This window comes from Tiliqua scincoides, chromosome 8 (assembly GCF_035046505.1).
Source record: "Tiliqua scincoides isolate rTilSci1 chromosome 8, rTilSci1.hap2, whole genome shotgun sequence".
NCBI classification, from domain to species: Eukaryota; Metazoa; Chordata; class Lepidosauria; order Squamata; family Scincidae; genus Tiliqua; species Tiliqua scincoides.
This window is the reverse complement of record NC_089828.1, coordinates 22,051,831-22,073,456: the sequence shown is the minus strand read 5'-3', so window position 1 is coordinate 22,073,456 and position 21,626 is coordinate 22,051,831. Positions and strand designations below refer to the sequence as shown.

General features: G+C 47.5%; 1 protein-coding gene across 1 annotated transcript in view; it reads right to left on the bottom strand.

Annotated features, from left to right (window-relative positions):
• The window catches only part of PTPN9 (protein tyrosine phosphatase non-receptor type 9), a 57,549-nt gene that overhangs the window by 24,994 nt on the left and 10,929 nt on the right, over nucleotides 1–21,626 (bottom strand). The window contains exons 2-4 of the mRNA XM_066635424.1: nucleotides 4,820–4,963; nucleotides 2,462–2,551; nucleotides 534–658 (exon numbers count right to left, since the gene is read on the bottom strand). Of these exons, the coding sequence (XP_066491521.1) occupies nucleotides 534–658; nucleotides 2,462–2,551; nucleotides 4,820–4,963 (359 nt within the window). The remainder of the gene's footprint in view (nucleotides 1–533; nucleotides 659–2,461; nucleotides 2,552–4,819; nucleotides 4,964–21,626) is intronic.

Genomic DNA, 21,626 nt, shown 5'->3' with positions numbered 1-21,626 from the left:
TAGTTTTACACAGGCTACAAACTTGTTCTTACAAAATGCAATTAGATGCTAATTCTGTGGTTGCTTGACAAACTCTTTTAAACCCCACTGAATTCAGTGGAATAGAGTCAAGCATGTGCTTAACTTTTCCATGGAAATGAGTAAGGCTAAAATGCACTTGAGTTTTGTTGGAGCGCATCCCATGTCAGATATCAGAGCAAAACAGCAAAAAGCAAAGATTTGAGACACAAAACTACACACCACTTGCAGGTGCAAAAAAGCATTCTCATTCTTAAAGCACAAGTACCTGCTGCAGACTGAGTGAGGCTTTCGGTCCACCTAGCTGACCACTGTCAGTGCAGACAGGCAGCAGTTCTTCAGAAGTTCATGCAGGGGTCTCTGTCTGTGTCCTAACTGGAGGTGATGGGGGTTGAACCTGGGACCTTCTGCATGCCAAGCAGACGCACTACCACTGAGCAAAGCAAACAGCCTGGCCAACAAGCTGAAGAATGCAAATGTTACTTCACATGCAGGGCCTACAAGGGCTTACTCACCTCTCCACAGCCCTATCCAGCAAGTAGAAGAGAGCCTGAAGCACAACATGTTGGACACTTTTGTTGGGATGGTGCAACTTGGCAGTGAAGAGGGCAATTGATGCTCCAGAAGGATCTCGGACACTCTGCAAAGAGGAAACATCAGTGACAGGAAGCAGGAGGGCAGATCAGTATTTGCAAAGACCATGGTGATCTACAGTTCTGGGTGCCACATGGTAATGCCTGGAATGGAGACTACCACAGACCGCAATGTGAGATGTCTAGAGCAGTGTTTCTCAAACACTGGGTCAAGACCCACTAGGTGGGTTGCGAGCTAATTTCAGGTGGGTCCCCATTCATTTCAATATTTTATTTTTAATATATTAGACTTGATGTTGCCATGGTATGTGACTGCATTTGGGGAAATGTTACAACAATGATAGTCAATAGGACTTACTCCTGGGTAAGTATGGGTAGGATTACAGCCTAGGATTGGTAAAAATTTCCCTACTTGATGATGTCACTTCTGGTCATGACATTACTTCTGGTGGGTCTTGAGAGATTCTCATTCTCAAAAGTGGGTCCCGGTGCTAAAAGTGTGAGAACCACTGGTCTAGAGAACAGGTTATAGAGAAACCCAATGGATCTCCAACCTCTCTGCCTTCAAAGCAGAACACCCTATGCCAGTGTGGGGTAGTGTTTTGAATGTTGGACTCAGATCAGGGAGAATCAAGTTCAAATTCTTGCTCAGCTACAAAGCTCAGTGGATGGGCTTGGGCCAATCACACATAGACACTAAGGTTCACATCCTAACCAACATTCCAGTGCTGGCATAGCGGTGCCAATGGGACGTATGCTGCATTCTGCAGTCGGGTGGCACTCACAGAGGCCTCCTCAAAGTAAGGGAATGTTTGTTCCCATACCTGAGAGCTGCATTGCCCTTATGTCGGTGCTGGAAAGTGGGTTGGATTGCTGGAAGTGTTTTCCAGCACTGACATAAGGGCAATGTAGCTCTGAGGTATGGGATCAAACATTCCCTTACTTTGAGGAGGCTTCCATAAGTGACACCCGACTGCAGGATGCAACACATGTCCCATTGGCACTGCTATGCCAGTGCTGGAAAGCACTGACATAAGCGGTTAGGACTGTGCTCTTATTCACGCACATTTATACCAATTTTTAAATACCCTCCAAAGATGATTCTGTAACTAACTGGCAACCAATTGGTGTAGGCTTAAGAACAGCTTCAGACTACTGTGACTATGCATACAATTTATTGCATTTATATCCCACCCTCTCTCCAAGAAACCCACCCTGCCCTGAAGACCTTTCAATCTACATAGGAAAACAACAGAAGGAGGGGAGTGGAATAGAGATGTAGGTACATGGAAGAAAAATATGCAATTATTTCAGTTACATGTGCTTAGGCTTAGTTATACCCTAATGGAATATGAGGACTGATGTGTGACGGCAAAGGCGTCACAGAAAAGATTAAGATGGGATTTGAAGGAAGAGAGGTGTCACACAGGTGTTCCACAGGTATAATGAGCAGCAAAGCAAAAAGGGAACAGATTTTTAGATGGTCAAGGGTGGTGGAGCTGGGTAAGTAAAGGTGACCAGCAGGAATGTAACGGGATATGAGAGTGGAGAGATGGGGAGCGGTGAGGCCATGATGGGGTTTGAAAGTTAGAACCAAGAACTTGTGCTGGATCTGGGAATGGACAGGGAGCCAGTGAAGGAATTTAAGATGTTGAATCAAATGAATGACCTCAGCAGAGGGTTGGATGGAGGGGAGTGGACTAAGATGGGCCAATGGATGAGCTAATTTTCATGCTCTCGCCTGACCTACAGGACTTATGGTAGGCCCTTAAAAGAAGACCCCCAAGTTTCCAGTCATCAGTTGTACGAGATTCTACATTGCAGAAGCAAATCAGCGTCACCGTACTCACCAGAATTGTGAATTTTCCACTGAGCAGCTCAGAGCGGAGAGGCTCCTCGTGAGGTTTCAGCTTCACGATCCCTTCCTTCAGCCTGGTTTCCTAGGAGGCAGGAAACAGTCTCAGCCATACAAGCAGATGGGAAAGCTACAGATGCACTGAACAGCTTTTCCTGTCTGCTGCCTGAAGCCAGCAGCAATCCGGGGAGGATTCAGCAGCCACCTGCCACACCCTTTGCTCTCTGAGACAAATCTCGGGTTAATCTCGTCCAACCAGTTTGCAGAAATGGACACAGACAATGGCTCTGTCCTCCCAGCTCTGAGAATCAATGTGTTGTCTCTCCAGAACCTTCAGCAGCAGTAGCTGGCCCCAAACTGACTGCCATGAATTCTGCCCCAGCATGCCACATTGTGTTGCTACATCATTCCTGAAGTGGGAAAAAATGGCAGCTGCCAAATTGCCCTCTGCCCATTTTCAAAGCCTGAGGGCTCAATCCTAACCCAATCCTAACTGCACACCATAAGGCATGTTTGCAGGCCCTAGCACCAGTGCTAGCCCAGCGCTGGCCGGCGCTGGGCTAGGGCTGGTGATGCACAGGAGCTCTGCAGCTCAACAGTCGCACAGACTGCCGGGCAGCAGAGAGGTAGGTGGGGGGTGGGGGGAGGTGAGGAGGAGACATTCCAGGGCAGGGGGAGGTGGAGGAAGGGTGGGGAGAGGGCAGGAGGAGGCGTGCAGGGTGGAGGGAGCAGGGCGGGAGAGAGGTAGGACCAGCGGAGCTTCACTCAACCTGATCCTGAGCCTCCGTGTTGGGCCATCCGCCCAACATGGAGGCTCTGAATTCTACTCCAATCCTTGGGTCCTCACAGGCATTGCAGAGGTACTCGCTTTACCTGGGGAAGGGGACAAAAGTCCACTTCTCTTAAGGAGGCGGTGGTAGCTGACTGGAGCACGCTGGATGCAGCGGCAGCCATTTTCGCACGTCAGGCAGCTCAGGATTGGGTTGTGAGAATGGAAAATTTCTAGGCCTGCAAACGTTACACAGGGGGCTACCTTCAACCCTTGGTCCATCTAGTTGAGAACTGTCTATGCCAACTAGTGGGGATTTCCCAGGGTTTCAGACACAGACCTTCCCAGCGCTACCTGAAGATGCTGGGAATTAAACCTGGGACCTTCCACACAGCAAAGCAGGTGCTCTGCCACTGAACAACAAGAGTGCGTAGGAAGCGGCCTCGCATTCAGAATCCATTTTTTAAACTCTCTAGGTCTGGAGAGTAACTTGAAAACATGTCCAGACCTGCCAAAAACGTCACCACCTTGGTGCTCACTTGTTGCAGGGGTCTTACTGAGCCCTGTGTGAGTGGAAGTACCCTTGCCATGGTTCCAGGTATACTCTCTTAATCTGTGCATCCTCCTCCCACTAGCCGCAAACTCCCCTGCAGTGCGCCACTCCCCAAACAACCAAAGGACTTTCCTAAGTGAACCCCGCTCCCCAAAAGCACAGTAGCCCCTGGACAAAGATCCTAGTCAGTGCTCTATGGCCAATATACGCCTGCACTTTCCATTGACCTAAGATTCTTGGCAGCCGCTCAATTCTTCCAGTTTTGGCTCTTGCTCCCTCATGGGCCCAGACTTCTATTCCTTAGTGACCCTCTCTTGATCCTTTATTTTACTGCCAGAACAGCAGAAAGGGAAGGGAGGGAGGTGAGGCACTGATTCCCTTCAACTAGATGGAATCTGGCTCAAAAAAATCAACTGGAACATAATGATTCCCAGAACAGGGGGCGGGGTGGGGGGAATGGGGTGGGTGGACTGGGACAGGACACAGTCTAATTGAGGAACAAGTGATCCATCTGATGGAAGCAAAGAGGAGAGTTGCCCATTACACAGTCTGGATTTTAACTTATTGTCAGCATTTTAAATGAAATCCAAAATCCTGTGCCAAAGAGCGACTGATTCTGCAACCATCATAAATTATACAAATGTATAGAGAAACATATTTCCCCCCCCCCCCATAATTCATTCTGCCTGCCCAAGCCACTGGGAAGAAGCATAGTTTCAGTCATAAGGACTAGATACTGTAAAATGCACATGCGTGCACACTGGTGGGGGACAACTGCACCCATCCAATGCTATTCTGCTGCAGAACAATTCAGACAAGTCCTGGCATAACCCTGGAGAATCACTTAACCATGCTAAGAGGCAAGGATTAAGAGGTCCCTGGTGTTATGTCTGCACTGATCCTTTATGAGATGAGACACTGCTCTAGGTGGAACATGGAAATTCCTGACAGAGGGTCTTGGACTATGCTTCAAATGTAGCCCTTCTCTTCCCAACGCCCCGACCCCAGCACTCTATTCCCACTGCACTCACCCTGTAGGAATGGAAGAGTTCGATTGCACGGAGGACGTCAAATTTCCTGGCCATGAGGAACTTAACAGCCACATTCCAGGAGAGGGGAGACACATTGTACTGGACCGTCCATTTGTTGATCTCTTCAAGAAATTGCTTGGTAGCCTGTTTAGAAGACGAGAGAGGAAATGGTAAGGAGGAAAGCAAAACTCTCAAGCATGGACCAGCCACAAAGCTGATGGAGGAGGTCTCTTCAGGCAAGTGTGGATTGATGACAGGCACCCCCTCCATCACTTCTCCTCCTCCTGTTCCCTAGATTCAAAAAGAAAGAGGAAGTGCAGAGAGACGCAGACAGTCTCTGACACTCTAGCCCACCACACTCCGCTCTTCCACATTTCCTCCTCTACGCCATTCCTCTTTCTTTTCAAATTCAGGGAATGGAAGGAAGAGGTGTGGTCTTTTGCGGTCACACCAGGTCGCTGGTGTGTCACTGGGTCAGAAAAAAAAACAGTAGAGTTCAGCACACCACCTCAAGCTCTGCCTGAAGATGCTTGAAACTAAAGAATCTGTGATCTCAAGCAAAGCGTGTGCTGGCCAGTGAATGCACGACACCCCTACTCACCTTCCACTTCAAGAGGGAAAGCAGGACAGCGCATGTGCTCTCCCTGGTGGTGGGGCTAAGTACCACCTGCACTAGTACTTCTAGTACCATTGGTTTAAAAGTTCTGGTATAGGCTGACACTATCAGGTTATGGATTCAATTCCTTATAGTGCTTTCCCATAGCATTTTTGAGACTTCTTCTATTGGAGCTTGTCCGTTTTTTGTTTTGCTTTTATGTGGCATTTTTGGCTGTAAAGAGATAGCAGTAGGAGCTGCTATACAAGAGTTTTCAAACAGTCAGCATGCATCGTCTCAGTAATCCTTGAACCAGCCTTACAAAGTCATTTTTATCCCCACATCGCAGAAGAGTGCAACATAAGAAGCTTCCCTATACTGCTGGTCCAAATAGTTCGGTACTGACAGATGCTCTCCAGGATTGCAGATTCAGGAGTCCTCCCCAACCTTACCCAGAAATGCCAGGAATTGAGCCTGAGCCATTCACGCAGCTCTGCCCACTGAGCGATGGTCCTTCCCTCTAGCTTTCACTGAGCTGCAGTGGACGGGAAGGAACCCAGGTGATCCATCCAGAGGCACACAAGCAACTTTCCATTTTAGTTTCTCATGGCATGTAATCTGCCATCACTAAGATGCTCAACATACAGTCCATTTTCATGCATTGTCTTCCTCAATTCCACAGCAGTCAATGTAAAACGGATTTAGAGCCCAATCCTGATGAGTGCGTGCCGGCTCACAGCTGGCGAGCACTGTTACAAGCATGCCATAAGTTACGTCTGCGACCATTATCATGGGCCCAGTGCTGGACCTGGCCCAGCACAAGCCCGTGCTGGGAAAGCACCAGTCGGAGGCCAGCGGACCACCACCTGGCGCTCCATAAGAAGTGCTGGGCAATGGAGAGGTAAGTGGTAGTGTGGTGAGAGGGGCAGGGGAAAGGTGGAGAGAAGGTGTGATGGAGGACGGAGCAGGGCAGGAGGGGGAGTAGTGCAGGTTGCTCCGCTGGATCCAGAGTCCCAGTTCGGGCCCCGGGGCCCAACATGACACAGGCCTTGCGGCCCAACATGAGGCATCTTTACTCTGCGCTGGCTGAATAGCCAGCACAGAGTCGAGCAGCCCAATTGCAGGGCTACTTTCCCTACCTGAGGAAAGAGATGAACGTCCCCTTCCCCCGATGAGCTAGCGGTGGCTGCCTAGCACACTCAGGATACCACGGCAGCCATTTTTGGTGCCACTGCAGCTTTTGGTGCCACCCGGCAGCTTAGGACTGGGCTGCCCGACCAGAAAGCATGATTATCACAGTAACTCTTAGATTTACATTTCACCTTTAGTTTGTCATGAGCCTTCAAAGTGGCATAAATAGGGTTCCAGGTGGTCACCCTGACATAGACCTCCTTAACTTCTGCCAATGGCAGCATCATGCATCTTCACTCAGGCTGTGCTTTGGGACCAGTGGCGTCACTATGGAGGTGCAGCTGGAGCAGGCCGAACTGTGTGAAAGCATCAGTGTGTGGGGGGAGGGGAGGTGACACCACACCACCCAAGCTTTCACTCTAAATCTTTGGGCATAGCTGCCTCTCTGTCTCATCGATTTTTGTGATTTTTCCACTCACCAGCGAGAACATGAAGCAACTGCACCCAAAGAGGGCCAAAGGTAGCCAAACAAAGGCGGCCCAGAGGTGGACCGATCTCATTAAAAGCTTCATCGTTACAGCATTACATCATTATGTCACCCCTGAACTCCTGGATCACTGAGCTCCACAAGGTAGGCATTGCACCAGGTGTGGCGCACCCTCGGGGTGCCTTTGCCCAGGACCCACAAGAAAGTGCTTGTGAAACTGGTATAATTACAAACAAGGTTGTGGTGCAGTGAAACGGTTTTGTTTTTTCTTCTTTTTAATGGAGGGGTGTGTGCAGATACAGATAGGCACACGCCCATCTAAATATTAAATAATAATATTTATAATAATGTAGATCTGCTCTGGGCACAATGTACCTGTCCAGACAGACTAATACAAAAGACATATTGCCACAATTACTGGTAATTGAGTGGGGAAATGGCTACAACTCCTTCTTTCCAAATTGATTGCCAACAAAGTCCAGGATGCCATTCCAGGAAAAAAAACCCCAGAAAAAAAGCACGCTGCACTAAATGCAATTTCACCTCATCACAATACACATGTTAAGGCTGCATGACAGCACTTAAATGCTTGCAATGGACACTGGCATGTTGCCAGCCACCACACAAAGCATCACATAAAGAAAGGAATTCCATGTGATCATCGTAAACGGCAGACAAGCTCTCGGATGGCTTTGGTGTCGCCGCTGAAGCCAGGCACTGCCAGATTCCAGCAGAATCGGACCAGAAAAGTTGCCCTGAGACTTCCCAGAGTCAATGGATTGCTTTACTAGACACAGCAGCCATTTTGCTAACCCTTTTCTAGTCAGATCTTTCATTAACATCGGGGCAGCCCAATCTGCAGCTGCCCGGTGAGCAGGGCTGCAGTGGTGCCGGGGTTGCCGCTGCATCCATCACGCCCCAGGCAGCTGCCGCTACCTCCTCGGGAGAAGGGGACTTTCTGCCCCTTTCCCTGGGTAAAGCAAGTAGCCCTGCAATGGGGCTACTCGATTCTATGATGATCCAAGGGTTGGCATAGAATTCAGAGCCTCCGTGACTGGCAGACAGCCTGACAACTCAGGATCCGGAGGAGCAAAGCTCCACCGGTCCCGCCTCCCTTCCCCCCGGCATGCCTCTTTCCCACCCCCTCCCTGCCCTCTCCCCGCCTGCCCAACACCTTCCCCCTGCCCCGGAACGCCTCCTCCTTGCCTTCTCCCACGCCACCACCTACCTCTCCGCTGCCTGGCAGTCCACGTGACCGCCGTGCAGTGAAGTTCCCGTTCTCTACTGGTGCTAGGGCCCACAAACGTGCCTTACGGCATGTTTGCGACAGTGCGCGCTGGCGGTGAGCCGGTGCGCACTGGTTGTGGATTGGGCCCTGCATCACCAAACCTTAAAAAATGTTCTTCTGCCTGGGTGGTAAAAAAAAAAAAAATTATCATTTCTAATGCCATTGGATAATATCTTCAGTGTTTTTAACAGAAAGGTGAGATATAGCAATGCCATGCATTTTCAACTGGTTAGGAACCAGAGTATGGATGAAAGTCAAAAATGGATGATTGTCAAAGCAGAGCCTTGTTCAGCTTGCACATTTATTTTGGCCAGTGAAAGACGCTAATACCTATACAACACATGTAAATGTGTGCGAAAACTAAATAAATAGAAATAAAAGAAAAACACAAGAACATCAGTGAGCATCATGGAAGGTTAGATGAGACTGGATGAGCGAGGAAAGCATATTGACAAAATTTGAGATGTGGTTATAATTGAAAGTGGTTGAAAGAGCAAAGAGATCTAAGTCGAGAGGGTGAAAGTCAAGGTATGCCTGAATACATTTTTAAAAACAACAGATGAGGGGCGTTTTTTACAATGATGTGCTACTTGCATGACACATCTGATCTGCAAAGTGCTTCACAGTCCTATGGCCGCAGGCATCACATCAACCCATTTTGCATGTGGCAAGCTGAGGCTGAGAGATGAGTTTACAGTAGACGTGGCAACTGGGGATCCCAGATCAAGTCCAAAGCTCTAGTCTAGTCACTAGTTATATGAGATTCCACAATGCTCTGTATTGCCACCCCCTCCCAACCCCTAACAGGGATCAAGACCTGAATTTTATCTTGCAAACATGGGCCTCCAACCTCAGCTGGGAAAAAAAGTAGCTGTGGTGGGGAGTTGTGGGGGAGAAAGTGGCAAGACAATGCAGGGTTAAACAGTCTTCTTCCACTTCTCTCTTGCAAGTACAGTAGTTGCTGTTGTTACTTCTATAGTGCCTTTCATGTACATGGCATTCACAGAGGGAAAAGGGTCTCTGCTCCATAGAGCTTACAGTCAAGTTCAAAGGTGGCCAACCTTTCAATTTAGGGCTCCTGGACCTTTAACAATTGTGCAGTTTACACCTGCTGAAATTCCCTCTTCTGCACAATTGTTAAAGGTCCAAGAGCCCTAAAGTGGAAAGGTTGACCATGCCTGGTCTAGATACTGACTCAAGGGAGACAACAGAGGGAAGGAAGGAGAATGAAGGGAGGGGGTAGGAAAGCAAGTCTCCTGCTCCCACTGTCCTTTCCATTTGAATACATGAAGTTGCCTTTAAGGGTCAGACCATCAATCCATCTAGCCTAGTAGGGTCTATTGTGCCAGGCAGTAGCTGTGCCAGAATCCAGCTGCTCTGGGTTCTTGAGCAGAGAAAAGTCCTTCCCAGCCTCTGCTGCCTGGAATTCTTTTCAGTGAGGATGCCAGAGACTGATGGAACCTTCCACATATGGAGCAGATGATTCCCTCTGGAGCAATAGCTCTTCCTCTTGGAGAGGAGACTTGGGAACAGGTTCTCAGGACACGAGATGGAGGCAAAAACAAGCCGTCCCAGCATGAGAAGGAAAATGGGAAAAGAAAAAGGGTGGCAAAGGAGGGATGTTTATATGGTGAAAAAGGCCAAGAGTTCACATATTGATCAGAAACCATCAGCCCGATCTTTGGCGGTGGGCCCCTGGCAGAACTGTGTTCCCTTTCATTTTTAAACAGCTTTTGCACTTCTGCATTTGAAGAACAAACATACTTCAGAAGTGAGTCACAGAAAACAAGAGGTTTGTGTTCTTTTGCATGAAAACGGGCAGGAAAACAGCCACTGGAACTTCAGCCTCGATCGGACCGAATCCTCCTCCCTGATTCGAGCCAAGCCCTCCAAAACACGCCAGGAGGGAGAGGGAGCCCGTGGCTTTCCAAAACAACAGCCCACGGCCCTGCCGTTAACTCCCATCATGGAACCCTGTTCTGTTTTTGTTACAGCACAAGCAACCCAAACAGCAAGAAGTGGGCTAGGAGCCCAGGGGATCATTGGCAACCCTGCCACACAAAACACGCATGTCATTTTTCAATGCTCTGGAGAGCACTGCTTTGTCCAGTGAACATACTCCAAATGTGAAAGGCCCACGATTCCCAGGAAGGCTTCCTTATGCTTTGTTTAACAGTGACCAGCAGCTGCAGAGGATTAAGACTTTAAAAAATCCCTGTACATTCCAGTTATCTACATCTCTAGTTAACTCGACCGCAGTTGCTGGGCCTTTTGGAAAAACATTAGAACCACAAGAATGGCAAATGATTATAGACATAGTTAGGAGGGCTATGTGGAACCTTCCGGCTCAGGGACACTATACCTTGAAATTCTAGATGCTAGGGTCAAACAATTGGGGGGAGGGGCTGTTGCCTTAATGGGGGTGTGGGGTTACCAGAAGCATTTGGTTGAGCTGGGCTAGATGGACCTCCTCTCTGATTCACCAGGGCCCTAGTGTTCTTGCCTGCAATCAACTAAAGAAAATTTCAGGGGGAGTGGAGGAGAGGAAAGGGGACACCACTCTCCTTCCCTTTAAAAATAAAAAAAATGTATTTACTTATAAAAGAAGACAGGCACATGACAGTGAGCTGCTACTGTATGGGCAACAAGCTCCAATTTTTGAACCTGATCTACACTGGACAAAGGCTGATGTTTTTACTACAAACAGCAGCTCACCTGAGCTGTGATGTATAGATAGCAGAAACCTGCTAGGATTGGATGCACCTGGACTTTGCAGTGTTTATAACCATGATGTTCAATGTTTTTCTTTTCATGGCACATTGACCTTAATGGTCTTCACCTCTTCCGATGTCACTTTGGACCTCCGGAAGATTTTTCTGGGTTTTGTGGCTCTGTTTCTTGGAATTGTTTGTCCCTGTCTGCAGAGTCGGTGGAGGAAGAGGGACAGATAATTAATTACCTATATAGACCAGGGGTGTCAAACTTGTTTCATACCAAGGGCCAAACAGCATTCATGGTACCTGCTGAGGGCCGGAAGTGATGTCATTAGGCAGGAAATGATGTCATTAATCAGGTCTAACCCAAAAATAAACACTTTTTTCACTTAGGAACTCATTAGCTGCAAAGGACAGAAGAGAAAATACACAAATCTTGATCATATTTCAAGTTTTGGGAGAGTCCAATTTTCATGTGGGCTGCCCTTATAGCAGTAACACCTCAGCACTGCTCAGCAGCTGAGAGCCTGGGGGTCAGATAAAAAGCTTCCGCGGGCCGCATCCGTCCCCCAGGCCTCATGTTTGACACCCCTGATATAGACAGTTGCCCTAGAAACTGAGTAACAGAACTTAAAAGGGTTTCTTCAGCAATTTTCATCCATTGTGCTCCAAATTCCTGTGGCACACTTGTGGACCTTTCACGGCACACCAACATGCCAACAGCACACTGGTTGGAAATCACTGGTTTATAATCTCTGGTGTAGGCTGACATGCTCCCCCCTTCCAACTCACCAAGCTGAACACAGCCTGCTAGCCACATGTCAGTCAACTCCTCCCCACTCTCCTGTTATCTGCAACCTCAAGCAGACAAAACAAAGACTCCCTTGGGGAGTGGGGGCCACTATACGTGCCTGTGGACTATGCTTGGCTTAGTGGGTCATAAGTTGTGCCAGCTGCCTTAGCGATTCATCTGTTTGAGTCGAGACAGTGCTGCAAATTTTCTAAAATGCTCCCACTGTTCTCAGAATTAGCGCATGCAATGCAGCTTGGGGGAAGGAAGCCGGAGAACCCTCACCTAGCTGGGTGTCTTTGCTGTTTTGATTCCATTTGACATCCTTTGATTGAACATGGGAAGCTGCCATTCTGAGCCCAAATTGCCCAGTATTTTCTACTAGGAGTATTGCCCAGTACTGTCTACTACTATTGTCTACTTTCTCAATAAGCAACCATGTGGGGAGGGGAATTGACCTACATTGAAACGGTGACATATGCTAAGCTACAGCGTCTCCCCCAAATGTTCCTTTTTCCTTTCACCATGTCTTTGCTGTTGGCCTCATTTGCCCACGTAGCTATTTTATCCAATGGGCTGCAGAGGCTTATAGCTTTGCTGGTTACATTGTTACACTGTGTTGGACATGGCAATTGTTAGGGATGCCTGTAAACAAAGTCACATGGGTCACTGGAGCCAATCCTATGGGCCTCCGTGCTGGCGTTCTTCTGGCACCGCCAACTTCAGCCATCACAAAAGTGCCGTAAGGCACTCCTGTGCCAGTAGAGAGGATGCAGTGCCAGTGCTGAGGTCAGTGCCTGCTGGGGCTCAGTGCCAAGAAGACTCTATGTGGGAATGGTCAGTGGAAAGTGGAACCACCAGCCAAGAGTGAGGCTTTTTGGGGTGAACGAAGGTGGGGTGGAGGAGGAACTGGATGGATGGAGGGCGGGCTGGAGGGAGGATTGGGCCCGAGGGAGGATCGGGCCCAGGAGGGCGGTGGAGACAGTGGCAGACTCTGCCCCCAAATCCAATGTCTTCTCCCTGACCGGATGGCCCAACACAGGTTCCTTCGATTCTGCACCAGCTGGCACAGTTTTGAGGAGACCCATTGGGGCTGCAGCACCTTTACTCCAGAGAAAACAATCCCAGATGCTTTTCATCTTTTCAGTGATGCTGTTCAGTGCCTGAGAACATGAAATGAGGCAAGCTGTTTGTTTGTGTTAGCAACTGACAAAGTTGTAAGAAAAAAAATGGCATCTCTTACTGGGTCAACTCATTATCTTTCAAATAAAAGCCGGAGGTATGCTACCTAAATCTGATATGCTATCTGAATTCTGAAAGCTAACCATCCCCAATGGGCTTGAAAGTCTTCAAAACATCCAACTGTTTTTTTTTCCTCCAAAACTTAATAATATTGTGATCCCTGCCATTTTGTGGGAGACCCAACAGCTGCCAAAATGATTTCAAAAACCAACAGAGGATCACGTAAGTTCAGAGGCCAAGAAATTATTCTTGATTTGCTTCAAATAAAGAGGAGGAAAAATTGAAGAGAGCTATAACGCACTGGGAGGGGGTCTAGAAGCAGAACTCGGGTGTCTTACTTCCTGCCCGGCCAGGAAGGAGATGTAATTGGCCTACTCAGGGCTGCACTGTGGCGCCACCCACAGAGTGGTCAGGATCGAGTACTGGAACTGTTCAGTCCAGAAGACCTGAGAGTGCCGGCTGACTCTGTGTTACCCTTGCTCCAGGCTCTGATCCTTATCCAGAGCAACTGGACACTTGAGTAGATGTACAGAGTGCCTCAATTTCTTGTCTCTATGGCCTGACACCCAACCATCGCTTGGCTTTGGACATTATCATTGCCTCTGACCCTGCTTGGCCCACACAAGAACATGCTTTGAAGACTGAGGCAATGATTAACCGGTGGCACTCTCCCTTATGTCTATGGTGCCTCATACATCACACAAAGGTGGGGGCGGGAAGGCCAAGAGATATGAGAGAATGGAGCACGTTTGCTTACTGTTTGAAATGAGAACACACAAAGGCCATCCTGAAAGCCTCTCTAGACTCCCTTTTCCTTTTCATTATAGCACAGCCAGCACCTGGTAGGGGTTGTTTCCCCTTTTCAGGGTTAAAATGAGCTTTGCTCTGTCTGGTTCCTCCCTTCTGACCTTCACCCTAAGCCCCTTAAACAAAAAGGGATTCCAGCCAAAGAAACCAGAAAAAGCTTGCCCATGACAGACAACAGGAAACAGTCCGGCTAAAATTAAGGGATTTTCCACTATGCCAAGCATTGTGCAAGACCAGCAAACAAGATCCATTAATGGCAGCTATTACAGCAGCTATGATGGATGAGGTCAGGTTTACGCATGCAATGGAATCAAGGTGGTACAGTTCTGAGGCTGGTGAAATGGACTATACCACTCCAGACCACATGTACGGTTGGGCTTCAGAATATTCCTTTAAGAAAAGCCACACAACGCTGCTTTGTAAGTGAAAAAGCAGCACAGTGGTGAGAGAGCTTCAGTGGCATCACTGGGGGGTGTGGGAGCTGCGGGCCACACCGGGTGATGCATACGGGGGGGGGGTGACACCACTACTGGCCAAAATTTGTAAAATCTTGGTACTTTTGATTAGTACCATCATGTTATATATCATTTGATGTGTAATTTCATGCAGAATGCAATGAAATAAACCATGTTGAATTATCACTATTCTATCAAAAGTTATAGCCAAAAAAACAGTGGGATGGGGCAATGGTGCATCACCATGCCCACCACCTGGGGCACTGTCTCGCCCACTGTATGGGAAGAGGTCTATAAAGCATCAAATGACCTTCCTTTTTGTGGGTTTCTTGTTTTTCATTAGTTATGGAGGGGCACTCTGGTCATATCAACATTGGGACAGAGCTGTGCTGGATCAGTCCAAAGATCCATCAAGCCCAGAATTCCATTTTCCACCATGTCCAACCAGCTGCCCCCAGGATACCTGCAAGCAAAACCGTAAAGGTAACAGTTCTCCTCCTTCTATTGTTTCCCAGTCAATGGAGGAAGGTTTAAACTGCATAGAATGATGGTCTGTGGGGCCCTTTATCAAAAGGGGCTTTTAAGAGTGATGGAGTTAAAGCAAGAGTTCGTGATGACTTGCCTGCTGCTGATGTAAAACATGTCACTGAGGCAGTGACTTGAAAAACATCTGCTTTGCAAGCCAAAGGTCTCAGGTTCAATTCTCTGCATCTGCAGGTCAAGCTGGGGAAAAATTCCTGTCTGAGCTCCTAGAGACATATTCTGAGTCAGTGTCAGCAATCCAGAGCTAGAACCACCAATGGGCTGATTCAGGATAAAGCAGCTGCCTAATGGTTGCAGCAGGAAGTTTATGGTTCCATTCTCTGGCCATCCTGCAAAGGCTGGGGAAACATTTTCACTGGTGGAAACAGACCATGAATTTGAAAATGCAGATGAAACAAAGGCCGACAGATCATTCATATCAAACCAAAACGTACTTAAATCAATGGCATCCTTAAAATGGACGAATTCTGCTTTTTCGAAAAGCTCTAGTACAAAAAACTATCAGATGATCTTATAACCGGATTTTGACTTTAATAGGAATGGCTCAGTTCCTCCAGTCTTGCCAGCTTCGCTCACTACCAGGAAAAAAAAGGATTAGCCAGTTGCGTGCCTGCCATTGGCCGCCCTGGGGCAAATGCCCCAGGTGCCAGCCACTGGGACCTATGGAAGCCTCTCTGAGGCTCCCAACTGAGCCTGGGTGGAAACTGTGCTTCCAGTTTGCCAGAAGCACAGTTTATTGCACCGGGGAACCTCACAGAGGTTTCCCCGGTGCGGGAGAAGGTCGTGCGAGGCTCCGTGAGCCTCTGGTGAGTGGGGGGGGGGCCAGATTTCTGCTCGGGAGGGGCAGCAACAGCCCATGGGAGGGGGCACCATTGCAGAGCTTTGCTCCGGGCGCGGGGCTGCGGAGGTCTGCAGCTGGGATTAGCCACCCATTCACTATGAAGATGGCAAAGAAGATTGCGGAGATCAAAAGACAGGCTTGCTGCCAAGAATGGATACGAAGTGGAACTTGAGAGAGAGAGAGTCACACAACAAAAGACATTGTGAGATGTCTTGTGGCGGCTTATGAGAAATATTACTGGAAATTACTGTGCTTCAGTACCAGACATGAGGATTGACAATCTTCTCACCAGTCTTGAAACAGCCAAGATCTCTTTTCATAGTTCTGGGAAGCTTAACCAGATTGGGTGGGAGGGTGCAGGATGGGACAAGTTTACTTGAGAAACTGTCACATTTTGGGGTCACTCACTCTTTTAAAGCAGGGGTCTCCAAACCTTGGCCCGGGGGCCAGATGTGGCCTGGGGCAAGCCTCTATCCGGTCCGCAGCCAGCCTCTGATCCCCTGAGAGTCTCTGGCCCAGTTGACCAGACACAACCAGAGTTGTGCTTGTGGGTTGAGGGAATGGGGGTCTATTTAAATGTGTGCTTTATTTCTTGGGCTGTGTTTGGTCTTGGAAAAGTCCTGGACATTTGAGCCCATTCATTTATTCATTCATCTAAGTTCCATCTCTAATGTGTTTATTTAAATTTTATTTTTAATTTTTTCCCCCGGCCCTCAACACTGTTCCAGATATTTGATGTGGCCCTTTGGCCAAAAAGTTTAGAGACCCCTGTTTTAAAGCATCAGCTACTAGAGAATCTTTCAGAGAAAAACAGGGGTGGCATGTCACACTACCAAATTGCAGAAGACAAGAGGACTGACCCAAAGGTGAATCAAAAAACATGTTCAGTGAAACTATGCACAAATCACCCAGTGAGTTTCAAACATCTACATCTCCTTCAGTATGGGCCCAAATCCTATTCTACTTTCCAAAGCCAATGCAGCCATGCCAGTGGGGGTGCGTTGCATACTGCAGTCATGGATGCCTGTCTCCCTGCCTTGATACGTATCCATGACTGTCCCCCAGAGCTCTGCTGGATCAGTTCAAAGATCCATCAAGTCCAGCATTCCATTTCCCACAATGGCCAACCAGCTGCCCACAGGATACCTGCATGCAAAAGCGTAGGGGGACAGCCATGGATGCCTCCTCAAGGTAAGGAAATGTTTGTTCCCTTACCTCAGGGCTGCATTGCAGCTGCATCAGTGCTGGAAAGTTGAATAGGATGGGACCCTATGTAACTTAAGATGCTTTTGTAGGGAAATATTCTTTCTTCTCAATTTCCAACTTACAGGATGGCTTGAAGGGGAAAAAAAATTCCTTCAAAGGATGTAGAGTCTAGATTTTGAAAACTCCAAAGACATCAGAATTTGTTGGGAAGTCGGTCTAGCTAGGTTCAAATCTCTACTCAACCATGAAGTTCACTGGGGAACACTGAGCCACTTGCCATCTCTCAGTCTAATCTACCATAGAGGATTGTTGTACACCACTTTTGAAAACCGTGGTGGAAGGGCAAGAAAACAAGAAGTGAAAATCTCAGAAATGTTGCTTCCTTTTTCCTTCCATCATCTCTTCTAAAAGGCCTTTTCCATGAAGCTTTTGGTACCTTAGCTCCCATAGCCTACTATAACTAAGCCTTAGCTCTACTATATAGCCTGCTATAGCTTCCCATAGCCTACTATAACTAACCCTTAGCCTTAACTCCCATTCCCTACTATAAGGGCACAAACCTAACCAACTTTCCAGCACCAAAGTAAAGGCAATGCAGCTTCAAGGTAAGGGAACAAATATTCCCTTACCTTGAGGAGGCCTCTGTGACTGCCCCCTAACTGCAGGATGCAGCACATGCCCCATTGGCACAGCTATGTCCAAGCTGGAAAGTTGGTTAGGATTTGGGCCTAAGTTTCATAATATGTAACGGGAACAACTGCATATGCTCTCCCTGTCTACCCCACTTTCTTTTTCTTCTCTTTCTTATTTCAGCCTCTACATTGTAAGCACCTTGGGGGCAGGGACCTATCTTTGCACTCTATGTAAGGTGCCATGTGCATCGGTTGGTTCTATATGAAATAAGAATGAGCTGGAACTCTTTGCCACAGGATGTCACACAGGATGCAACTGGCCTGGACGCCTTTAAAAGAGGATTGGTCAAGTTTCTGGAGGAAAAATCCATTACGGGGTACAAGCCATGATGTGCATGCGCAACCTCCTGATTTTAGAAATGGGTTATGTCAGAATGCCAGATGCAAGGGAGGGCACCAGGATGCAGGTCTCTTGTTATCTGGTGTGCTCCTTGGGGCATTTGGTGGGCCGCTGTGAGATACAGGAAGCTGGACTAGATGGGCCTATGGCCTGATCCAGTGGGGCTGTTCTTATGTTCTTAGCTAGTTCATGATCAAGGACAAAGCAAAATTAGAAGTGATAGCTGCATAGGCTCCCTCTAGCTGACATGCCTTCCAGTCCTGCCCAAAGGAAAATCTCAATAAATGAAACTTCTGACTCATTACAATGCTGACAACTGATCAATAGTCATACTGAGAGGGTATCATATGGGCATATATCCAAAGGAAATATCAAATTTCATCCTCCACCACCCCCAGGAGGAAACATACATCAATGAGCTTTGTAGGTAGCATACGGATGCTGAATCATGGTTTTGAAGATAACCATCTGGCCTCCCTTTAATGGTACTGAACATATGCTCAGTGGTGAAAACTTTCCACTCAACATCAGTGTGCTTAGAGCAGCAATTTTCAACCTTTTTCATCTCACAGCATGCTGACAAGGTGCTAAAATTGTCAAGGCACACCATCAGTTTTTTGACAATTGACAAGGCACACCTTGCTGCTGGTGGGGCCTCACATCCCACAACGGTCCTACTAATAAATGACCCTCAGACTTCTGCAGCACACCTTCAGACCAGGACCATTCACAGCTCACCAATGTGCCTTCGTACACTGGCTGAAAATTGCAGGCTTCGGGACCAGAGAATTGTTCACAAAGACAAGGAAACACTCAGAGCAGTGATCTGAAGGCAACTGACAGAGCCACCTGAAGTTCCAGAAGGAGCTCACCAGACAGGCTGAATGGGCAGCCAGGCAAATGCAGATAAGTGCCAATCAGGGTAAAGCAGTGTTTCCCAAACTGTGAGTCGTGACCTGATTGTGGGTGGGTTGTGAAACTGACAAGCTGATAACTGACAAGGAAAATGTATTGAGATACTGAGCCACACATGTGTTTATTCATGATTAGGCAAATGTACATTGACTCATATCAAAGGCCAGGTGAAAGGGAATGCAAGGCCATCAGAATGGTTCCTACCTGATATATGTGGAGCACAACAAATGCTCCAGAAGGAGCAGTAGTAGTAAAAAGGGTAGTAGTAAAAAGTAGTAAAAAGTAAAAAGTAAAAAGGGTAGTACCTTACTACTAGTAAAGGTAGTAAAAAGTAGTAAAAAGGGTAAAACAGTAGTTTTACCCCCAGTAGTAAAAAGGGTAAAACAGAGGCTTGAGCAACTGGTAAAGTGAAACTTTTTTTTTACAGCCCAAGCCTATCCACACTTACCTGGGAGTAAGCCCAATTGACTCTAATGGGACTTACTTCTGAGTAGACATGCATAGGATTGGGCTGTTAGTCTGATGAAGCTAGGTGGGTCCCGATAGATTGTCATTTAAAACAGTGAGTCCTGGTGCTAAAAAGTTTGGGAAACCCTGGTGTTAAGTGATGCACATTAGAAGAAAGAATTCAAAATTTCACACATACCCTGATGGGGTTTGAGCTACTGCTACACAATGATGAACCAGGAAACGAATCGCTCAATAAAAACGCTGATCCAGGGTGCCACAGCCCCGAAGAAGGCAAATTTCATGTTTGGGGTCACTTTGAAAACAGTTGAGAATATGACTGCTAGTAGGCAAAATTCCTACTTTTGTCTGGGTTCAACTTTCTCAATTTGGAGAGTAGGGCAGACAAGGACATGAGACTGAAAGGAGGCAGTGAGAAGGAAATGAGTTTATTGAGAATGTAAGCCACAGTCTGAAAATAGCACCATAAAACATCTGGAAGTTCAGCTTTTTAGTGCAATCTAAACTAAAAAGTTTAGCTTTTTAGTGCAATCCAGCAGGGCTTATGTCCTTAATGCCCAAAAGCACAGAAGTGCTACTTTTACACCGCTACCCAAAGTGGACAATGGTTGAAAATGACTTGCTTACCCATGTACAAATTTGTTCTAATTTGGGGGTTTGCTTTCATTTCAATAAGCTGTTTTTGTTAATTGCTTCCTACAAGAGGAAGTGGAGGGCTCAAGTTTATCGGGGCTGTCCAGCCAGCGTTGGGAAAAGCGGAGCTCAGGAAAATAACCCAGATGACATTGCATGGAGTAGGGCTGAGGCTCAGTTACTGCCAGAATGCAAGCCTGCTCTGCAAGAAAAGTCATGCTTCTTCTACCCTTGCCGGGTTCCTGGCTGTCACTATTGCTGCACTTAACATTCATAAAGCAATATGAATGTTCTGACCTAATGGCAAAGCTCAGAGGTGCGGGCCACACCAGGTGACATGCACAGGGGAGGTGACACCACTACTGGTCAAAATTGTACATCACCATGCCCGCTGCTGGGGTCATTGCTTCGCCCACTGCATGGGAGGAGGTCCATCATGGAGGTGAGGGTCATGAGGTCCACCATGAGGTCCATCATGGCCATCATCATCATGGCCTCCTGCACCAGGTGACACAAACCTTATTGTCACTGTTCTAAGTGCCTTACTGTTCTAATTGCCTCATGTTCATTACCTTGTGGTAATTGTTACAACAATCTAGCAAGGTAGGACAATATTATTCTCTTCCCATACTGCAAACGGGGGGACTCTAAGAGAATGTCTTGCCTATGGCCAGCGTGCTATAGTGACGAGAGCATTGAATGGGAGATGTGAATTCAAATTCCTCACTTAACCATGCAGCTTCCTGGTTGAGCTGGGACCAGTCACCTCTCACCCTAGCGGACCTCACAGGGTTGTTGTGAGGATAAAGTAGGAGTGGGGAAGACCAGGTTTGCAGCTTTGAGGAGGTAAGCATTATCCCTTCTTTCCCCAGTCAAAGGGGAATCTCTGGGTGCTCTCTTTCAATTTCCAGGCCGCTCTGGGAGCATGGAAGGAGTGTGCATGAACATGAAAGCACATACAGTACACAGGTGCCATGTTCCACCCCCCCCCCCACAGGGCTGAGTGTCCCCCAAAACATGACATTGGCAGTGTTGTGAAGCTCCCAAGATAGCCAACAACATCTATAAAAATACACACACACTGGATGAAACACAGGGTGCAATCCTAACCCATTATGTCAGTGCTTTCCAGCACTGACATAAGGGCAATGCGGCTCTGAGGCAAGGGAACAAACATTCCCTTACTTTGAGGAGGCCTCCATGAGTGACACCCAACTGCAGGATGAAGCACATGCCCATTGGCACGGCTATGCCAGTGCTGGAAAACACTGACATAAGGGGTTAGGACTGCGCCCACATTCATCCAGTACAGCAAGACAACAAACAACAATACACAAAACAGTCACAACTGTGCATTCAGTAAAGAAGTTCTGTACTTCCTTTTGTCTGTCCCAAATCTACTGCCACTCGGTGTCCCTGGATAACCAGAAATCTAGTATGAAATGAGAGGAGAAAAACTTGCTACCCGCTTTCTCTATGCAACACATAATTTTATAAATGCCCATCAAGTCCCCCCACCACTACCAAGGGAACAGGCAACCCTTCTGATAACAAGATCCCACACAATCATTAAGATCATATGTGAAGCCATCTCAATGGAGAATATTTTCACAGTGGGTAAAAGTTATCACTCCATATTTGCAATCATGCCTGATTTCAC